Below are 22,430 nucleotides of genomic sequence, written 5' to 3'. Positions count from 1 at the left end.
GAATGAGCCCCTGGGCGACTGGCCCTCTTCTTTAAACCTCCAGTGCTCTGCTCAGCCTAACAAGGAAGTGCCGGGTACCTCTAGTTTTTATCACAGTGAATGTGGCAGTGTGTGTCAATCTGCAAGCTTCCAACAGGACTCTAGAAGTTTTCAGAACACTAGGATTAGTATTCCGCCTCTTATGATTGAATTTAAATCTCCATTACCAATTTCTGGAGACATCTGGCCCACCTGTTTTAATAGTAATTAGTCCTTCCCAAAGCTTATATTACATGACTTTTGTGGTCATCTGGAAATTAAATTTGGCTGTAAATTAAAGAGGCTGGAGAGTAACCTAAGCATAATACCCATAATATTAGCAAGGCTTTGTGTTTAGGTGCACTTTTTACTCATTAACCTTATTGGAACCTATCAAATTAAACTGGGAAAGGAGGGGGGAGGACAACTAGGGCAGAGAGATTGGTTTAAAGTTACAAATTCTGTAAGCAAAGCATAGAGCCCTTGTAATGTTTCTGGCTACAACCTACTGTAGCTACCGGATATAAGTAGGTCATGTTTTAGCAAAGGAAAAAAGGATAATCTCAAATGCAGCAGTCACACAACATATTCCCTCCAAAATAAAAAGGTAATTATAGCTCAAACCTAAATACAAGATTGATTCATGTCCTTTCTATAAACCTGGACAGCGCTTTGATCATATTAGGGCTTCACCAGGATCCATCATAATTATGTGAATATAGAATTACACAAACATTTACTAGCCTTCCCACCAGGCCAGACTGGGAAATACAGGACAGGAGGGTACAGAAGTCAAGTGCTTCACGGACAACCTCCCATGACTCATAACATGAACTAGATGGGCTCACCCATGATGGCTCAATGGGTGACTTCATCATTAATAGAGAAGAAAAAGAATTCAGAAAAAAAATGATCTCCCTCCCCCCTTATTTTTTAGAATACACAAGGTATGATTCAGAAGAAAAATATTAGAAAACATTTTACCATGGCTGGCTGGTAAGGTCTTAGGAGACAATTCCTTATACAGTCTGTTACGGGCAGAATCAGCTGCAGGTCAATGAGAGAAACCAGACTCAGCTGACTTTGTGGTTTACTGGTTTGTTCTGTTCTAAATTTCCACACTAGTATCTAAGGAGACACTCTGGAAATAGGAAAATGGGGGGACAAACGTACAAAAAGGTAGGTCTCTCACTTGGTCAACACTAAAGTAAGGAGCTTCTCAAAGGGAAATGCCCAAATTACCCTGAATTTCAGCATGGTATTTCAACCCAAAAGTCTTAGAGGTTTCCATGCTCTTAACACCACGTTATTCCTATTTGTGAAATGCCTCTCTCCCCTACCAACATCTTTCACCCAAACTGAAAAACCCTCAGAACCTGCAGTCTTGATGATTCACTTGGTAGATCAAAAAGTTTGGCTTCCTTTTGATCTTTTCACTGCTGCACAACCTATGTTCCAGCACATGGGCAAGGTCAGCGTACAGTCATAAAGCTTAATTCCGTCAAATGAACTTACCTATTACAATCTAAAGAAGATTTGGTGAGGAAATATACTGACATCATTTAAGTAGGAAAGAAAGACTAGGTTTTTAGAAGATTTTCTTTTCCGTATGGTGAGCTCATTCTCATTGCCAGAACTAAGCAGACCAATAAGCACAATCTTATACAAAATCAAGGCAGTATCCCTAGGGAGTCAAACCTTGACCCTGTAGCATCTGGGCTTCCATCTCAAGGGTACTGAAAATGCTCTGCAGAAGAATTAGGGTAATAATCACAGAGGTGACTACCTACATGTCAATGGCTTACGATATAGCTTCCATTTGTCCAAATGAGAAAAATCATTTTGAGAAATGATTAGAAAAATCGAGCTGTTTTAAGTTTGAGCCCTAAGATAGCAAAAATTCAAGATTACATAAAATGTGTTATTTCTGAGAGGCTGGCTATAGGCAAAGAGAGAAACCTTCCCATTGTGCCAAGAAGACTGGAGGGGTAAAGGGCAGGAGAGCACCTTATACCTGTGATGGATCTGTGACCCGCAGGGTTACGACATCCTCACTAGTATACTTGATAAACAGATGGTTTTCATCCAGAAGCTGCATTTTCCACATGCGCAGCTGCCGTAGTTGGTCAAAATACTGGAAGAAGCGCCTCTTGGCCATTGCACTACCATCCTGCTCTGCCCGGCGCCAAAGGTACACGAGCAGCCGGTGTTTCAGGGAGTTGATGAAGGGATCCCTGAAAGGATTGGCCATGCCTGTCTGACTGTCCCGCTGCACCTCAGGAAAAACAGCTGACACAGTGAGCAGGTCATCCTCATAGCAGAAGCGGCCAATGGTCCTCACATCAATGAACGTGCCTTCAGGAGTCACCTGGAAGACATGGATGGTCTGCTGCTGCACGGACAAGATGGCCAGGATGTTCTTATACAAGTACAACCCTTGGTTGTGTGACAGGACCACTTTGTCACACTTGAAGGTACGTGTATCACATAAGCGGCCAGTATGAAGGTCAATGATATGGAGGGAGTAGTCCTCCAGGGGGGACCGGGGGTTGGGGGTCACGGACTCACTGTTCCGATATACCTCATAAAAAGGAGGGTGAGGCTCATCTGGGAGATAGGCAGCTGAGCCCACAATGACACAGCGGCAGTCATCAGTGAAGAGGCTGCACTCCCGGTTCAGGTGCTCGCCATTGGCCGCCACATTGGTAATGTGCAGCAGGACGAAAAAGCGTTCGAAGAGCCGGCCACGGATGTTGACTGACCGCTGGTCATTGCCATTGGACAGGATCTCCCCCTCATAGCCCTGCAGTAGGTCCTCAGCTGCCTGGCAGCCCTGGTACTCATAGATTTCGAGAGATGTCTGGTCTGAAGAGAAAGCAATGAAGTAGCGTCCATCAGGTGAGAATTTACGCAAGAAACAAGGCGGCTTTTCAACATTGACGACCGTGAAGTTGGGGAAGACATTCTGGTGGAACACTCGGACCTGGTGCCAGTGGGTGCCTGCCTTGCCTGAACTGATCCGCCGGCGTTCCAGGCGGTGAATGACATTTTGGTTTTGGATTCTTCGAGGTTTGATGGTGGAAACATGATGATCCATTATCACATCTCTGCATGGAAAAGTAAAGAAGTAGTCAAGAAAATAAACAAAATTTACCAAAACATAAACACACTTGACCTTTGAACAACGCAAGGGTTAGGCACACCAATCCCCTGCAGCTGAATATCCAAGTATAACTTATAGTCAGCTCAGTATACATGGTTCCTTCCTATCCATGGTTCCTCCACATCCACGGATTCAACCAACCGGGGATGTCTAGTACTGCAGTATTCACTGATGAAAAAAATCCATGTGTAAGTGGACCTGCACAATTCAAATCTATGTTGCTCAAGGGCCAACTGTGTATATACAAGTCAAATAGATTTCCTTCCATATATCCTGGACCTAGGATGAACTAAACAAGCTCCTTCCCAAGTTATAGTTAGAAAGTGGTCAGGACATTTTTGAGTCTAGAAACAGGTTTGAGGGAAGGACCTAATTCCCTAGGAATACCTTCAAAGCATGCTTAGCTGTTGGGAATGTTCAACAGAACAAACCTTAGAACTACATCAAATTTGTTCAGTGTAAACACCACATTCAATGTACATTCATTTAAAAAATATATTTATTGGGCTGTTAAGATGTCCATACTACCCAAAGCAATCTATAAACTCAATGCAAAATTCCAAAATCCCTATCAAAATCCCCAAATCATTTCTGGCAAAAATAGAAAAATTCATCCTAAAAATTACATGTAATCTCAAGGGACTGTGAAGAGCCAAAACAATTTTGTAAAAGAACAAAGTTAGAAGACTCAGACTCCCTGATTTCAAAAACTGTTACAAAGCCACAGTAATCAAAAAAGTGTGGTACTGGCATAAGACAGAAAAATATACCCAATGAACAGAATTAAGACTTAAGAAATAAACCCTCACATATATAAACCTGAGATTAGAAGTTCAGAGAACCCCAAACATGATAAACCCAAAGAAACCCATGCCCAGGGACTTCCCTGGTGGTGCAGTGGTTAAGAACCCACCTGCCAATGCGGGGGACACAGGTTCGATCCCTGGTCCGGGAAGACTCCACATGCCACGGAGCAACTAAGTCCGTGCGCCACAGCTACTGAGCCTGCGCTCTAGAGCCCACAAGCTACAACTACTGAAGCCCACGCACCTAGAGCCTGTACTCCGCAACAAGAGAAGCCACCACAATGAGAAGCTCGTGCACCGCAATGATGAGTAGCCCCGGCTCGCCGCAACTAGTGAAAGCCAATGTGCAGCAATGAAGACCCAACGCAGCCAAAAATAAATAATAAATAATTTATTTTAAAAAAAAAAAGAAAGAAAGAAATCCATGCCCAGGCATACCATAGTCAAATTGTGAAAAACTAAAACACAAAGTAAAAATCTTGAAAGCAACCACGTAAAGGACACATTACCTATAAGGGAACAACAATTCATTTATCTGTGGATGTCTCATGAGAAACTATGGAGACCAAAAGAAGCAAAGCAACATTTTTAAAGTGCTGAAATAGCTGTCTGTTTCATCATTCAAATCTCAGCCAAAATAACAACTCTTCAGAGTTTTTGCCAGACTACCTTACCTAAAGTCATGACTTTTTCCATCCACATCAACCTACTATTTTATTTTCTTCAGCCCTTATCACCTTCTGAAACCATTTGTTTACCTTTTTAGTATCTTTTTCCCCCATACAAGACAGCAGGGGCCTTGCCTAATTCCTTGCTGAATCTCCAGCACCTAGGACAGTGCCTGAGGCACACTAAATGCTAACAAATATGTTAAATGAATGAATGGAACAACATTTGACAAAGGTGTTAAAGGATAAAGAACTCACTAGGCAAAATAAAGGAGGAACGTTTCAGAAAGAAGGTAGCTTAAAAAATATACTTAAAAAGAGTGTAGCATGGCACATTTGGGAAACACGATACCAAGTGGTTAGAACACAGGAAACACAGAGTGATAAGAGAAGCCTAGAAAAGTAGATTGGAGCCAGATTGGAAAATCCTTTGTATGCCACGTCATGCAAGTTATTACAGGTTTTAAGCAGAGGAGTGACTCTATCCAATCTATATTTTAGAAATAAAAACATACAGACAATGGGGAATTTGCTTATATTCTGTCTCCTAAAAGAGATATGAAATGCCTTATATAAGTATATATACTACCTAGTCAAGTTAAAAATGTGCATACCTTATGATTGAGCAAATCAAGTTTCTCAAACTGCTAGTCACAACTCACTGATGGAGGCTTGAAATCAATTTAGTGCATATACTAATTGACATTTCAAAAAATGGAATAAAACAGAAAATACCAAACTGTATCACATATTTTCAATACATATGTGAGTTACATGCACTGGGTGAGGATATAAAATATATTTCCTACTGATCTAGACTAGAGCAAAAGACTGCAAACAACCAGCCTCAGACCAATCTAGCCTGCCTGCCTTTTTTTTTTTTTTTTTTTTTTTTTTGCTGTACGCGGGCCTCTCACTGCTGTGGCCTCTCCCGTTGCGGAGCACAGGCTCCGGACGCGCAGGCTCAGCGGCCATGGCTCAGGGGCCCAGCCTCTCCGCGGCATGTGGGATCTTCCCGAACCGGAGCACGAACACACGTGCCCTGCATCGGCAGGCGGACTCTCAACCACTGGGCCACCAGGGAAGCCCTGCCTGCCTATTTTTATGAATAAAGTTTTATTGGAACACAGTCATACGCACTCATTTACATCTTGCCTATGGCTGCTTTTGCCCTACAAAGGCACAGTTCATTTATTAAGACCAAAGACCACACAGCCCACAAGCCTGAAATATTTACTACCTGGTCTTTTGCAGAAAAAGTCTGACAACCCCTGATCTTGAGCACTGGTTCCCAACTGGGGCAATTTTGTAATATATGAAGATATTTTTGGTTGTCATAACCTGGGAGGGAGGAAGGGGTGCTTGGGGTGCCCATCAAACAGAAGACAGGGATGATGCCAAACATCCTACAGTAAACAGGACAGTCCCTCACATCCAGCCCAAGATGTCAATAGTGCTAAGGTGGAGAAATCCTGATGTAGAGAAGTGTCTGCACATACGTAACAGGAGACATATACAAGGATGTCTCTAGTAGGACTGTTAGCAACAGCAAAAACTGACAACACTCCAAATGTCCATCAACAGTAGACCAGATAAATTCATCCACGCATATTCATGCAGTGGAATCTCTTTTCTTTTTTTTAATGTTTTTGTTTGTTTGTTTTTTGGCCATGCCACGTGGCTTGCAGGATCTTAGTTCCCGGACCAGAGATAGAACCCAGGGATCGAACCCGGGCCCCAGCAGTGAAAGCGCTGAGTCCTAACCACTAGACTGCCAGGCAATTCCCCAAGCAGTGTAACCTTATGAAGTAATGAATTAATGTACTACAGTTATATATAATAACACAGATGAATCTCAGACACAGTGAGCACAGTGTTGAATGAAGAAAGCAAGCTACAGAATACATACAATGTGATTTCCTTTATATAAGCTTCAAACAATTTCTACTTTAAGAATACAAATATATATGGTATACAATTACAAAAAGCAAAGGAATCATAAACATAAAATTCAAAACAGTGGTTACCTCTGAGGAAGTAAGAAATGGGATGGGAGTTAGGGACACATTGGCACTTTTAAGTGTATATTTTTTTCCTTCAATCAGCATTCATTGTACTGTTGTTCTTTTAAAATTACGTATGTTTTTAAGTAATATTTGTGCTTACTCAGATTTTTTTTAATTAGAATAATCATTGTGAAGGGAAAACAAAGGTAGGACAATAAAATGAAGTCTGAAGTACACAAAAATGCATGCCGTCAGGACCTGCAGAACTGCCAAGCTTCTAATTTGGCTCTGACTTTCTCAGCAGACAAGGCAGAGGAAAATACAGTCAGTTACAGAACTTGCACTGCCAAGAAGATAAAAACTTAATAGCTGCTTGGAAGAAGCACAGCAATACCCATCACTGGATTTAAAAAGAAATCTCTCTCATGAGTCTTCTCAAAGGACCCTGGCATGATACAGTGAGCAATATCCTCCACTTATGAACAATAAACACAATGCTGAGTTTCACACAGCTACTCCTTTTAACAGTGACATAGCTGATGTGCCCATTTTGATACAGTCCAAAAAACATACTGGTAAGGTTTAAGCATTTTAAAATACCAAGTACTGTACAAAACTGCCTCCCTCAATCCCTGCCCAGGACACCTCTGCCACTAGCACCCTGCGAACCTAAGATGAGGGCTGGAGTCAGAGAGGGAGACCAGAAAGGGATGAGAGAGGCAGGTAAGACCCATGAATGGAAGAAGGAGTAGGCATCAGACACCATCTAGCAGACTAACCACATATAACGGAATCAGATAAAGTAAACTAGCTGTTCGACGTAGAGCCATTGATCATTTTAAGCAAAGCAGATGCTTAATTCTAAAAAAAATTTGTATATATTTTGAACAGTTCCATCTTAAATTCTCCAATTTGTCTTTTTAAGGGAAAAGCCACCAGTACTATGGTGGAGGCAGTAGAGGGGTGGGGTGGGTGGAGGTGAAGGCCTGCTGGCTTCAGCTCCAAATTGGACAGAAAATCCACACTTAATTTCCTAACCGTTCTCTCAGTGTGCTCTCTCTCCCTCTCCATATTTTACATCACACAATTATGGTTTTTAGAGAGATGGTGGAATTCTTAGTCTTTTTCAACTTGTTATTCCAATTATAAAATACACGCTCATAAACTCAAACCATATAGAAAAAGTACATCAGGAAAGTCCCTTCTAGTCAGAGTGGGAGTTATGAAAAACGTTAGAGTAACTTATATTTTTCCCAGAAGCCCTCTACCCATTTCCCTAGTCCAGTAAATGGCATGGCCATTCACCTGCTAAAAGGAACGAGAAAGTTGAGAGTCTCCCTCAATACCTCTTTCCCTCAGCCTCCATACCTAATCAGTCACCAAACTCTGGAAATTTTACCCCCTAAACAGTCCTCTAATGCTCCACCTTCTTTCTATCATGACCTGCCAGCACCCTTACCCAAAATTTTATAACTTCATGTCTACGTTATTGCAACTGCTTCCTAAGTGGTCTCCCTAAATCCACTCCTATCCACTTCCAATCCACTTACCAGAGCAATCTTTTCAAAATGCTTTTTTGATCACATCCTTTCCCCTACAGATTAAAACAAATATCTTTCCATTGCTCTTAATGATACGGATCAAAATCCTTGCCGTGCCAACCAGATGCCTCAAAGGCTCAGTGCTGCCTCTCCAGCCTCATCTTTTCCCATTTTACTCTAATCATTTCTTCAACAAGTGGCCTACCTCCTGCCTCTGAACCTTGGCACATGCTCTCCACCTCAATCTAAAAAAAGCTCTTCTCTTCACTTTGCCGAGTTAACTCCTATTTCAGGTTATCAGCCTAATCATCACTTCCTGAGAGAAGTCTTCCTTAACCTTCCCCACCAGATAAAACACCAATACACCAGCCATACCTCTCCTTCTCAGCACTTACCACGCTTGCAACTTCATCTCTGCATTTTACTTATGTCTGTGGCACTAGATGGTGAACTCCTGACCGGTACACAAACATTATATCCTGTATGCCCATCACAGCATTTGACCCATCGAAAGCCTCCTTTCCTGAACGTTCTTTACCAACTCAAATATCCACAGGGGCTGTTCGCTCTGCCTAGCATGTATTTCCTCTGGCCCTTGCCATACTTCTCAAGCCGTAGCTCAAGTGTCCTCTCTTTCAGGAAGTCTGCTCTGACCACCCTTGCCGAAAGAGATCTTTGTTGCTTTACCATTACTTTTTCTGTTCATCTTTTCCATAGCCATTGCCACAATTTGTACTTTCAGCGGCATGGTTAGGTGTTTAATGTTCGACTCCCCCGTAAACTATCCCCTCCAGGCAGGGCGTAACCACGGCTACTTCAGTCACCTTAGTTTTCAGAGAACCTAGCACTAGGGCTGCCCCACTGCATGGGTTCGTACGTTATCTATGGAACGAAAGAAGAAAGCCTGACTGTACTGGGCCACTAACTCGTGCGGTACTAAGCAAGACCTTCCTCCCTGCTAGGTCTGTTTCCCCGGGCAGGCAGTTGCACGTAACCCTCAATTATTTCTGATGGGTTCCTAAACGGGAAGGGGATACCCAGGGGCGGGCACACACGCCCAACGGGGCGCCCCCGGAAAGAAAAGCCCGGGGCGGGGCCTCAATGGGAAGAGAATTCTGAGGGAAGGCGGGGGCCGCAGGGCCTCGGCGTCATGCGGGTAGGGGGCAGCCCCATGGCGGTAACTCGAAGAGGCCTCGGGGCGGGCCTGACGGGTTTGGAGGCTGGAACAAGGAAGGAGAAGTCCTCACCTGTCCGGTCCGGGCTCAAAGGGCCGGGGCGAGGGACTCCCCGGCCTGCTCGGCGCGCGCCTCCCCCAGCCCCGCCCCCGCCATGCTGTGGGACCAGGTGCCCGCAGCCGCCGGCTCCCGCTTCCGCTAGCCACTGGAAGTGCGGTGCAGCGAGAAGGAAAGTGGAGAGAGCGCGGCACCCGTCCGGCCGGCCCTGAGAGACGGTACAGCGCACCCTGCTGCCCGGAGGGGGATCGAAGCCCTAGAGGCCCAGGGGCTGCGAAGGAAAAATTGAACCAGGCGCTATAACCTCGGCACCTGAGTGATCTCCTATGGCAGTGTCTCTGCACCTGCTGGACACACTTGCCAAAACATGAATAAAAATTAATTTTTCACCTCTTGATTAAATGCACCATTTCATCAGCTGAGAAACTATCCGTTTTCTGTTATCTCCTCCTAGACGGTGAGCTCTTTAAAGACCGAGGCTGTACTGATCTCTGAACGCTGTGCCCAACACATTTACTAGCACACAATGGACTACAGTAAAAGCTTCTTGCATTAAATTAATGCTATAACCTTTACTTGACTTTTACTTACATTATCTCATTGTCTCTTACAACCTGGTTCCTCCCCCGAAGCCTCTGCTTTGTCCTATTTCTGGGGACATCCTGCCCCCAGATTTCCCTGCCTCAGCCTCCTTCAGATAATTCAGGTCTCAGAGCAAATGTCACTTCCTCAGAACTCTTGTCTGACCACTCTCATTTCACCACCATCGTGCTATTTCTTCCTAGCACTCATCACTATCTGATATTACCCTATTTGTTTTGTTTTATTTTCTTTCTTTTTTCTGTTTCCCTTGCACCCACTAGAATGTAAATTCCGTGAGAGTATGGGTTTCGTCCTCTTTTCTTTTCTACCCTCACCTAGACCAGGATTTAGCATCTTGCTGGTGCTCAAGGAAGGTTCAGTCCGTGAATGAATGGCTCTGCCCTTAGGGCTCACAGCATCTCTATGAGGAAGGAATGTTTATTGGCTTTTTTTTTTAAGTGCAATTTTATTAACTTAACTGTCTTGGTTGACGTTGTTATAACAAAATATCATAGACTGTTCATTGGCTTTTACAGATGAGGAAACTGAGGCTCAAGGAGGATCCATGACTTGGAGATGAGGGTGGTTAAAAGGAAACACCATGGGTTCTTGGTCCAGTCTTGACTTTTCCAAGCTGAATGTACTGACTTCAGAGTCTCTATTTCTTCTTCTAGGAAAGGAAGATATGGTATGCAGAGTATATCTCAAGTAGAGAAAAAAGAAGGAGAAGGAGAAGAAGAGGGAGAAGAAGAAAGGGAAGGAGAAGGAGAGGAGAAGAAGTAGAGGAGGAGGAGGAGGAGGAGCTGAAGAAGAAGGAGAAAAAGAAGAAGAAACTCTAAATTTCAGGTTGCCCCCAGCTTCGGGGCTGGGGTGGCCCATGGAGCCAGCTCTGAGTGGGCTGCCGGCCTTCCCCTTCCCCATTCAGCTTGTCAGATGATGCCCCCAGTAAGGGGTCAGCCCAGCACCCTCTCACCACCCCCCCACAGCCCTCCCTGGACACTCCTGCCCACCATGAGGGAGGCAGGACTTTCTCGAGCTCCTCTGATTTCTTCAAGGATAACTTTTCCTGTCGAGTGGAGTGGTTTAGGACAAAAGCATTCTGGGACATTGAATTCATCATACTTTCCTCAACTTTTGTATGGGTTTGAAATTTTTCATAACATCAACAACAGCAAAAGCTGAAGCTACCCTGCAGCCTGCCTGGCACTCAAGTATCACTTACCGATTAGCTTACTCTCATGCTTGACCTACAAGAAGAGAGAGGAATGGAAGGAACTCCCTCTCCTGGAATGTAGACCTGTACTGCCCTGTCCCTGGCATGCCACTGCATGGGGATGACAGGTGAATGGGGGCCATGCCTTCCCTTCTCTGCTGACCATTGGCCTGTAAGTTTTCCCCAAGAGCTTATTACTTAAAAAAAAAAAAAAAAAAAAGGAGTTTTGCAGTAAAACTGGTTTAGTTATTTTTTTAAATAAATTTATTTATTTATCTTTGGCTGTGTTGGGTCTTTGTTGCTGCACACAGGCTTTCTCTAGTTGCAGCGAGTGGGGGCTACTCTTCGTTGTGCTGCGCGGACTTCTCGTTGCGTTGGCTTCTCTTGCTGCGGAGCATGGGCTCTAGGCGCGCAGGCTTCAGTAGTTGTGGCTCGCGGGCTCAGTAGTTGTGGCTCGCGGGCTCTATAGTGCAGGCTCAGTAGTTGTGGTGCACGGGCCCAGTTGCTCGGTGCATGTGGGATCTTCCCGGACCAGGGCCCTAACCCGTGTCCCCTGCATTGGCAGGCGGATTCCCAACAACTGCGCCACCAGGGAAGTCCAAAACTGGTTTAGTTTTGCAGTGAGACTGGTTCAGTTCAGCCTCCAATACTTCTTACCTACAAGTTACTTATTTGTACCCCAGTTTCCCCACCTGTAAAATGGGGATAACAATCGTAGTACCTGTATCATAGGGTCAGTGGAGAATAAAATTAGTTATTGCATGTAAAGCTCTTAGTACTCTCTGACACATAATTAGCACCCATAAATGTTAACTCATTAATTTGGCTCTTACCATGCTGGACTACCTTGTCTTGGAATGTTATGGGTTTGTCTTATCAGTGAGGCTGTAAGCAAGCCCCTTGAGAATTAAGATTATGTTTCATACCCTCATGCTCCCACCTCAGACTGACAGATATAACTTTCCTGTGAATATCAGCTCCATCCTGGGATCCTGCCACTGGCTTATGAGCCCTCGGCAAGTCACTTTTCTCTGCCTGCTTTCCCATCTGTGAAATGGGTGTATGAGGGAGTTAAGGAGTGGGGAAATCACTGTGTTTGTGAAAGACCTAATTTTTACATGAATTTTTAAATCAAGTAAATAATATATGAGTACATTTACACAAACTTTTAATTACACAAATCATACAGGAACACTCTACTCTTGTAAAGCTACAAATAATATAGCAATAGAGTAAAAAGTGAAACTTCTCCACATCTTCAATCCCACCTCTCCCACTGTAGTAAGTGTATATCTATCCTTCCAGGCCTTTCTATGTATTATTATTTTTTATAAAATACATTTTATTTTTTTTTAATTAAGGGTACTTTAATTTATTTATTTATTTATTTATTTATTTATGGCTGTGTTGGGTCATCGTTTCTGTGCGAGGGCTTTCTCTAGCTGTGGCAAGTGGGGGCCACTCTTCATCGCGGTGCGCGGACCTCTCACTATCGCGGCCTCTCTTGTTGCAGAGCACAGGCTCCAGACGCGCAGGCTCAGTAGTTGTGGCTCACGGACCCAGCCGCTCCGCGGCATGTGGGATCCTCCCAGACCAGGGCTCAAACCCGTGTCCCCTGCATCAGCAGGCAGATTCTCAACCACTGCGCCGCCAGGGAAGCCCTCTATGTATTATTGTTGTAAATGGATGAACATACAGAGATCTATATATAGGATTTTGCTTCACTTTTTTCTTTCCACATGAATGGACATTGCCTTAATATTGTTTTGTAACTTGCTCCTTCAGTAAACACATTTGTCATTATGTTTTGGGGTTTGTCCTATGTCAGCACATAGATGTCTAATTCATGCACACTATCCCACAGTATGAATGTCCCATGATTTAACTATACTCCTATTTATGGGCATTTAGGTTTCTGGCAGTTTTCACCTTTATAAGCTGCCTCAGTGAATAATCTATATATAAATTTGGACACAAGTATAGACATATGACATATATTTAACAGTAAAATTACTAGGTCAAAATTTAGGCATTTAAAAAGTTTTGATAGATAATGCTAATTACAAAAAGGTTGTACCAATTTGCACTCTTATTTCTCCACATACTGTATATCATCAGTCTTTCTTGTTTTTGCCAGTTGCATTAGCAAAAGATGATATTTTGTTGTTCTAACTTGAATTTTCCTGATTACTAATGAGGTTGACTAATTTTTTCAGATGTTTATTAGCCATTTACAGTTTCACTATGAGTTCCCTTTGCATATCCTTTGCCCATTTTTCTACAAGGATATTTTTTCTTATTGATATGTAGGAATCATTTATATATTCCAGATATTGATCTTTTGTTAGGACTGCAAACATTTTCTTCCTGTCTGAGGCTCGTCTTTAATTTTTAACTTTATTTATAGTGATGTCTTGAAAATGCTCCGACCTTCCGTTACTGTTCTTGCTATTTGTCGATTTAATGCAGAGTCTAACTTGGAGAGGGCATCACACTGTGCTTCCTGGAAAATCTGCTAGTGGCAAAGGAAGCCTAAGGTTGTCTTTTCTCCCTGCCTTTTCTAGGAAGTGGATGTTGTTTCATTTTTCCAGCTGTTATTGCTATCAGAGTATGATGGGGTTAAAGAGGCATCCAGAGGCAAGACCATGACTGTTTGTGGGTCTTTGCAAGGACTTTGCCTTCAATTTGGAGTGAAATCCTTTGAGCAGAGGAGTAACATAAGCAGTCTCATGCTTCAGGAGGTTCACTCTGGCTTCCATGGGGAAAGGGGGCTATTAAGAGACAGTCAGGAGGCTACTGCAATGCTCTGGGCAAGAGGTGTTGGTAGCCTGGACTGGTGTTATAGAGGTGGAGGTGGTGAGAAGTGGTCAGATTTGGAATATATTCAATATATGAAGATGGAGTAAAGAGGACTTGCCAATGGATTGGGTAAGTGGTGTGAGAGAAAGAGAAGAGGCAAAAATATCCCAAGGTATTTGGCCTAAGTAACTGAATGCTTTTGTTCAGAAAGTAATAGAATATTTGGATTGGGCTACATTTGAAGTCAGCTCCATGAGGACAGGGATCATTTCTATTTTGCGGCTACTATTTTGCAGGTCTATGCCTCAGGGGGGCCATTTTCAAGGATACCGGATGCCACTTTCTACTTCCACAGCTCTTCAGCCTGCCTCTCCCAGATGTTCCAGCTTCTAATTCCCCACTGCTCCCTCCCATTGTCTTCTCACACCGGGAACAACACTAAGTCCTGAGCCCCCACTGCATCCCCAGGCCCCTGCCTTCTTCTTCCCTCTTGGGAATCTCCATACACACAGGGTCCCCAGGGGAGTGGGATGATGGAGTGATAAGGAGGGGGCCTGAAGGGCTTGAGAGCATCTCTCCCCTCACTCCAGTCCTTCTGTCGCCCTTCTGCCAAGGCTTTTAGCAACTCTGCTAGCTTTCTGCATTAGCCATGAGAGGAGGAGATGGGCACAAAAGCAGGACGAGAGGCTCTTGTTCTTTCTCCCCTTCTTGAAGAGGCTGGTGAGCTCCTTCTACCTCTATATTCAGTGGCAGACATTTCTTACCCTGAGTATCACATCACCACCACCACCCCATCATCATCATCATCATCACCATCATCAATCTTTAATAAAATAATTGAAATTGGGGACTTCGTTGATGGCTCAGTGGTTAAGAATCTACCTGCCATAAAACGGGAATAAAGACACAGACCTACTTGTGAATGGACTTGAGGATATGGGGAGGGGGAAGGGTAAGCTGTGACAAAGCAAAAGAGAGGCATGGACATATATACACTACCAAACGTAAGGTAGATAGATAGTGGGAAGCAGCCGCAGAGCACAGGGAGATCAGCTCGGTGCTTTGTGACCGCCTGGAGGGGTGGGATGGGGAGGGTGGGAGGGAGGGAGATGCATGAGGGAAGGGATGTGGGAACAGATGTATATGTATGACTGATTCACTTTGTTATAAAGCAGAAACTAATAAAAAAAAAAAAGGAAAAAAAAAAAAAAGAATCCACCTGCCAATGCAGGGGGCATGGGTTCGATCCCTGGTCCTGGAAGATCCCACATGCCGCAGAGCAACTAAGCCCATGCGCCACAACTACGAGCCCGCACTCTAGAGCCCGCAAGCCACTACTACCGAAGCCCACACACCTAGAGCCCGTGCTCCACAACAAGAGAAGACACTGCAGTGAGAAGCCTGTGCACCGCAGCGAAGAGTAGCCCCACTTGCCGCAACTAGAGAAAGCCTGCACGCAGCAACGAAGACCCAACGCAGCCAAATAAATAAATTAATAATAATTGAAATTGTCGATGGGACTTCCTTGGTGGTCCAGTGGTTAAGACTGTGCTTCCACTGCAGGGGGCACGGTTCGATCCCTGGTCAGGGAACTGAGATCCCACAGGCCATGTGGCGTGGCCAAAAAAAAAAAAGAAAGAAAAGAAATTGTCATTTAGTACATATTTACTGTACGCCAAAGCCTATACCAGTCATTTCCCTTAGGTGATCTTATTTACTGCCCTGGATAACCCTGTGTGTTAGGTATTAACCCCGCTTTATGGGTGCAGAAACCGAGACTAAGTTTCACTCGACCCTCTTGTGGAAACCCCACCCAATTCTTGCTTTACAAGGCTCACTTCTTCATATGTCCTTTATTGATATCTGCAAGAAGTGCTCAGTTTCTGCTTACAGTTCCTCAGCCTTGAGATTTCAATTCCAAGTTCTTACCAACTGTTTGAAAACGTAACTTCCCCCCCGTGCTCTTGGCTGAATGCTCCCTGACCCACGAATAGGTTTGGGCTTTTTTTTTTTTTTTTAATCTTCAGTGAGGCTGCAGCCTTTGATCTTTCTCAGACATCTTCCCACTGCCTCTTGCACTTATGACTTAGTGCTCAGGAAACTGGATGAGTTTTGTTCTGCTCGGTTTGGGGTTGGGGGGAAGAATAACTTCTAGATTTGGGTCAAGAGGAACATGGCAGCTGCTGTTTGGAGCTTTCACTATTTTAACCATTTCTTACCAAAAATCAATCTCTCTCTCTCTCATTCACATGGCAGAGAAGAAAAGTATGGGCTTCAGAATAGATTGATCTGGGTTTAAACAGGCTGTCCCTTGCTGTGTCTGGGCTGGGACCCTGGGGAGCAAGAATGGGGCTAAAATCTAGTTTTTACTGGCTCAGCCAAGCTCTGAGACCCTCAGACCCAGGGACCTCGGCACAGGGCTGCATCAGCAGCTGGGAAAGGAGTGTCTTTTTCTCTCCGGTCCGCCCAGAGGACTTGCCTTTTTTGCAATCAATCTGCTCAGAGAGGGAGCCTTGTCCTAATTCACACAAAGGCGCCTTATGGTAGCAGCAACCATGGTTCAAGTCTCATTTTTACCCTATGCCCTCAGTGTGACTTTAGACAAGCGACTTCACCAATCTGTTCTTGTTCAGCTAACCTTTCTGGAACACTGGCTCTGTGCCAGGTGCTGTTCTGGGTGTGGCAGGACCAAGGTGAATGAGTCATGCTTCTTGCTTCAGAGAAGCCTGCAGTTTAGTCGGAAAGACACTCACAAACAGCTAATTTCGATATGATATAGTGAGCACTCAGTTGGAGGTCTGTGCAGGGTAGGTGGATGGACACCTAACCCAGGACTCCAAGGGTAGATGCTACAGAAGATGCTGAAGGAGAGGTGGGGATGGCACTCCAGGCAGTAGGGACCACAGGGGCAAAGGTATGAGATGCAAAATACCATAGTGTCTGCAGGCACCAAAGCGCATTTGGGCGTTGCTGAAGCAGAAAGGGTAAGGTAAGCAGGGATCGGGATCGGAGAGAGGGCTAAAGGCCCTGAGGCTCGCTTTTCTAATCTCTAAAACCGGGGTACGAGTATTACCTCCAACAGGTAATACTAGATCCAGTTAGGTATTCAATCAACAATCGCTTCTGTGGCCAAGCAGATTTGAAACTTCCCAAAGGCGGTTACTTTGTCTTAAAATCATGGCTAGGGCTACACCTCACCTGGGCACTGTGCTGAGAATAAAGTCTGATTTAAATAAGACGTTTTTGATTGTCTAGCGCCTAGCACATATTAGAGACCTAATGAATATTTGTTTAATGAGTGAATGAATGAATGAGTTAAGCCAAAGCTAAAGTCTAGTTCTCTCCTCCTTCTAGATGTACCTGAGATAGGGGGTTGGAGGAAGGTCTCTGGAGAGGCAGGAGAAATGGGAAACACCTCAGCCCTTTCCCTTTCCTGTGGAAGCAGCTGCTTTGACCACAGAGCAGAGCCCTCAAGCCGGGGGCCCTTGGGATGCCCCAGGGCCACCCTGTTCCACCTTCTCAGGGGCAGGACAGGGGAGGATGGCTGAGGTGTGAGTTTGGGGGTGGGGATATGCAGGCAGAGCTACTGGAAAACAATTGCTCAAGTTACTTGCTGGAAATGAAAGAAAGAGACTGGGGGACCGAGGAGGCAAAGCCCAGGGAACATAAAAAATCTTAACTGCAGGGGAAAGCACTCTTCTTCCCATGAAGGCAATGAAATTAGAGGTAATTGCGAGACACAGAGATTCGAGAAAACCTAGGGAGGCTAGCAGGTAAGGGGGGCCAGGACTGGATTCGGAGATGGAACAGCTGGTTCTCCCCTCCAGCGCCTGGTAATCGCCCCTCAATTGTGACGATTGAACAAACAGTCCTTCCTGGCCCCGCACTGGCGCTGTCCTGTAATGGGGGCAGCTGGGACAGGTGGAGGACATAGGTGGCCTGGCCACCCACAAGGCATGAGCCTCCCCCGAGCCACCACCCCATGCCTGGGGTCTGGAAGCCCATGAATCGTGAGCCGGGACCTGCTTGGGTACAGAAGGTTAACAGGGGTGGCTAAGCCAGGACTGACCTTCCATCAGCTTGTAGACCACAGGCCACCGGAGGGGCTGGGAGGAACCAGGGAGCAATCTGTGGGGGAGGAGCAGCCATCCTGTCCCTCCCTTTCCCTCTCTTGTCCTCCCTTTCACCCACTGAGGATCTGGGTGAGTAACTCACACAGTAAAACTGAAGATGGGGTGCGGAAAGCGCTGGTTAGGGAAGCACCAGGCCATGAGGATACACACAGCAGGCAACAGTTGGTCGTTAGTCCCGCTGTCCCTTAGTTAGGAAAGAAGTGATCTCTAACTAGGTCTGGTGCACGGCTGTTGGGGAGAAGGCAGCAGAAGGGGACAGTAGGTGAGAAAGCACAAGGCAAGAGATACCTTCTATTATTTTTATGATTTACATTTTTCACTGTATTTTCACAAACTGAAAACATTATAGGTAAGGTTGAGAACAATGTACCAAGAGGAGGCTGGTTAAACAAAGAATGGTGGAATATCAAGCAGTGATTAAAAGGTCTGGGATGAGTGTTGGCCAGAAAGAATACTCGTGACTGCCATTAAGCGAGGAAAGCAGTATGTAGATGCTTTCCCCCATTTAAGGGGGAAATGTTTACATGGATGATAAAAAGTTAGCAAGTTTTTACACTTATCTGCTGACAATGGTTATTCCTGGGAGGCATAATGGGGAGAGATTCACTTTCTACTTTATACACATCTTTGTTTTTGATTTATACTGAGCATGTTTTGTTTTAATAATCAGCAAAATCAGTACAGATGTTTATACTTAAGGTATTTAAAGTAAAACACAAATAACAGCAAAAAAAAAAAAGGTAGGTTGAGAAAAATGCTGGGTTTTCAAGCTGCTTATAATCCCCCCTTTTACCCTCAGAACAATGCCATCTGTGGTCAGAGCATCTCAGAGAAGACAAATTATGTTTCCTTCATTCTACAGCCCAGAGACACTGCCTTCTGCTAAGCTCAATTCAGCTTGGAGGAGGGGATAAATCAGGAGTTTGGGATTAAAACATACACATTACTATATATAAAATAGATAATCAACAAGGACCTACTGTATATAGTACAGGGAATTATACTGAATATCTTTTAATAACCTATAATGAAAAAGAATCTGAAAAGGTATATATATATATGAATTACTTTGCTGTACACCTGAAAATAACACAACATTGTAAATCAACTATATTTCAATAAAAACTTTTTTTTAAAATTCAGCTTGATGAGCTCTTTACATGAGCATCTTTCCGTACAGTGCCTGGCTAAGCATTGAGGGTGGGAGGCATGGGAAGGCAACAAGAAGAACAAGATAAGCCCCTGTCCTCACTGTGACTAGAGTATAGGGCTGGGGGAAGAAATTCGGTTAGAAAGAAAAGCATGGAGGTCTTTGGAGGGTCTCCACTGCCTGGACTTGGTCTGCAGAGAGAAGGACAAGGGGGTGACAGGATTAGCGTTGATCCTTAAGAAGATCATTCGGGGAGCTGTGGGAGGACAGACAGGGAGGGTGGGGACAGGAACCTGAGTGATGGAAGAGGCTGAGCCATCCTTCCAGGTGATGAGAGCTCAGGCCAAGGGGTGTATCCAGGGAGCTCCCCTTATTGACCGGCGGGCTTCTCTTTAGGATTGCAGGCAGGGAACAAGCTGAATCACCCCCTCCCCAGTGCCCAAAAGAAGAGTGTCCTCTAGACCAGCAGTCCTCAACCATGGCTGCCCGATGAACACAACTGGGGAGCTTTAGAAATGCTGAGCCCTGGGTCCCATCCCCAAGTATTCTGATTTAACTGATCCGGGGTGCAGCCTGGGCATGAGGATATTTCAGAGCTTTCAGAGGATTTTAAAGTACAGTGGAGTTTGAGAGCCACTGCTCCAGAGCATCATCCAACACATCAGGAGCCTCACGGGTCTGTCCCCAGACAAGTTCTCCCATCTCCTCCTGGAATAGATGCCAAGCAGCAGACCACTCTCTTTATCAGACTCTGGATTTGGAGCTTTTATGGGGAAGTGACAACTGTGTTTTCAGCAGCGTTGAGAACATTCAGCTACTTTTGCTCAATATTACCCATGACTTTCTGCCTTTCAGAAATTTGTTCGTCACTTAATCCACTGTTGATCCCTCTTCCTGTTTTCCTCATCATTATGCATCTATTTCCTTCTGTCCATCACTGCCTTCACCACGGGATTTAGAGAAGGCAGGAGGAAAACACATGTGTGCAGGGAGCCACTCTGGCCTGGAGGCTCCTTTTGTCTTTTATGGGAGCAGACGTGCTGGGAAGGATTGTGGCCCTCGGGGCATCCAGCCTCCCTGGTCCCCAGTGGTTGAATACAGGAAAAGGACACCACTTTAGGTATATTCATAAAGAAACTGGGTTCTGTTCCAAGATGCTGGGGTGTGCATTTGGAACTGGAAACGGACACTTGGAATCTGTAACCAATAACCGCAGTAGTTGGACGTGAAGTTGGTCACCCCGTCTATGGGTGAGGCCACCCAGAGTTGTTCTCTTCTTCCCTCCAACCCATCGACAAAACTAAAGGCTGGAAGCCCAGTCCCAGCTCAGGAGGGCAGAGCAGTTAGAGTATGACATCTGGTGATGCCCAAGCCTGCCAGCGTGACCAGAGTAAGATCAGTCACCCTCTACTCCAACAGGAATCTCCTCACATAGCCAGCCAGGGAGGGATTTTTGCAGCCCAATCCCCTGCCAGTCCATAAATAGTGAGTTTGAGAGACAGCCAAAGTCATTCTAAGGACCTGGCCAGCAGCCTTTGCAGGGATCTGGTACGATGGGGACAGAATGGAAGCCAGCAGCTAAGGACCACTGGATGGCCTTCTGACGAAATGAAGCAGGTTGAAGAGATGGGAGGAGGGGGAGGGAGGAGTGGGGACACTTTTCCCTGCCACCTTCACAAAACATTACTGTCTGCTGGGGGCTGGGCCCCTCGGAGCATCTGATAAGCTTGTTAAGTCAGCTGGAACACCTGGCCTGCCATCTGGCACTTTCATCCTCCAGACAGGGCCACTCGGGCGTCCTTGCTCACCTTCTCGAGGCCAGTGGGCTGCAGGGGTCCCGAACACCTGCCAGGGAGAATGAAACCCCCAAAGCCCCGAGGGCTGTAAGGCAGCGCTCTGGGTTCTCAGGTAACACTTCAGGAATACTTTTTTAACTTCATTAAGAGATGGGGTTTTTTTAGCAATGATGCGCCCTCTCTGAGGCTCCTGGTAGTTTAAACACAGGTTAATTCTGACCTTGCTGAGATAACAGAACAACGTGGTTACAGCGTCTGGAAAAGGGAGAATTTAAACAAGGCTGCCTTCTCTCCGTATCAGACTAAACGGGAGCTGCTGCTCAGGGACCATTAATCATCTCAAATGCTGGGCTTCAGGATCTTATCTGCTGTACAATCGCCTCATTCCCACCTCTCCTGGGCTCTGGAAACCATAGCATTTGGGGAGAAAACACAGTACCTATGTTAGCAAATCTTATTAGGCTCTAGCTAGTGGCACATGACCCATTAATGTATATACTTAGCTGTTCCAATAGAGTTCTGATACGTGTTAAGAAAAACACAATTGGAACTGCTGGAAATATTCTGTATGCTGCCTGGGTGATGATTATACAGACGTATACATATGTAAAGTGTCATCCAGCTGTATGCCTAAATGCCCTTTATTCATGTACTCTCTCTGTATTATCCCTCTGCTTAAAAATTTAAAAGAAAAAAATCTATTTAAAAAGAAGGGTGCAGTGGTTGGGAGTCCGCCTGCCGATGCAGGTGACGCGGGTTCGTGACCCGGTCCGGGAGGATCCCACGTGCCGTGGAGCGGCTGGCCCCGTGGGCCATGGCTGCTGGGCCTGCGCGTCCGGAGCCTGTGCTCCGCCGCGGGAGAGGCCACAGCGGTGAGAGGACCGCGTACGGCTTAAAAAAAAAAAAAAAAAAGAAGGGATGGGGCTTCCCTGGTGGCGCAGTGGTTGAGAGTCCGCCTGCCGATGCAGGGGACGCAGGTTCGTGCCCTGGTCCGGGAAGATCCCACATGCCGCGGAGCGGCTGGGCCCGTGAGCCATGGCCGCTGAGCCTGCGCATCCGGAGCCTGTGCTTTGCAACGGGAGAGGCCACAACAGTGAGAGGCCCGCGCACCGCAAAAAAAAAAAAACCAAACAAACAAAAAGAAGGGATGCACAACTGAATGATGCTAAACTCAGGTTTAACACCCCCACCCCACAGCCAAGGAGCCCAGGTTGTGCGTGCACAACTGGAGCCTCAGTGCTTGGGTCTCTGCCTGCTGGTGAGGGGTGGGTGATGGGGGGCAGGGTGGAAAAAGGTGAAATTTGGAGGGAGCATATCCGTATT

At 45.5% G+C, this 22,430-nt stretch overlaps 1 protein-coding gene across 4 annotated transcripts in view; it reads right to left on the bottom strand.

Moving 5' to 3' along the window:
• The window catches only part of DET1 (DET1 partner of COP1 E3 ubiquitin ligase), a 45,890-nt gene extending 36,256 nt beyond the window's left edge, over positions 1-9,634 (bottom strand). For 2 of the 4 annotated variants that reach the window (XM_082619336.1, XM_082619337.1), the window contains exons 1-2: positions 9,450-9,541; positions 2,033-3,125 (exon numbers count right to left, since the gene is read on the bottom strand). In XM_082619336.1, the coding sequence (XP_082475462.1) occupies positions 2,033-3,115 (1,083 nt within the window). In that variant the 5' untranslated portion in view covers positions 3,116-3,125; positions 9,450-9,541. Of the gene's footprint in view, positions 1-2,032; positions 3,126-9,449 lie in introns of all 4 variants that reach the window. The other 2 variants (XM_082619338.1, XM_082619339.1) reach the window with 2 other exon arrangements.
• Between the last annotated feature and the right edge of the window lie 12,796 nt (positions 9,635-22,430).

This window comes from Mesoplodon mirus, assembly GCF_964341445.2.
Source record: "Mesoplodon mirus genome assembly, chromosome: 4".
Classification (NCBI taxonomy): Eukaryota; Metazoa; Chordata; class Mammalia; order Artiodactyla; family Ziphiidae; genus Mesoplodon; species Mesoplodon mirus.
The sequence above is the reverse complement of the archived record's forward strand: the minus strand, read 5'-3'. Positions and strand labels throughout refer to the sequence as shown.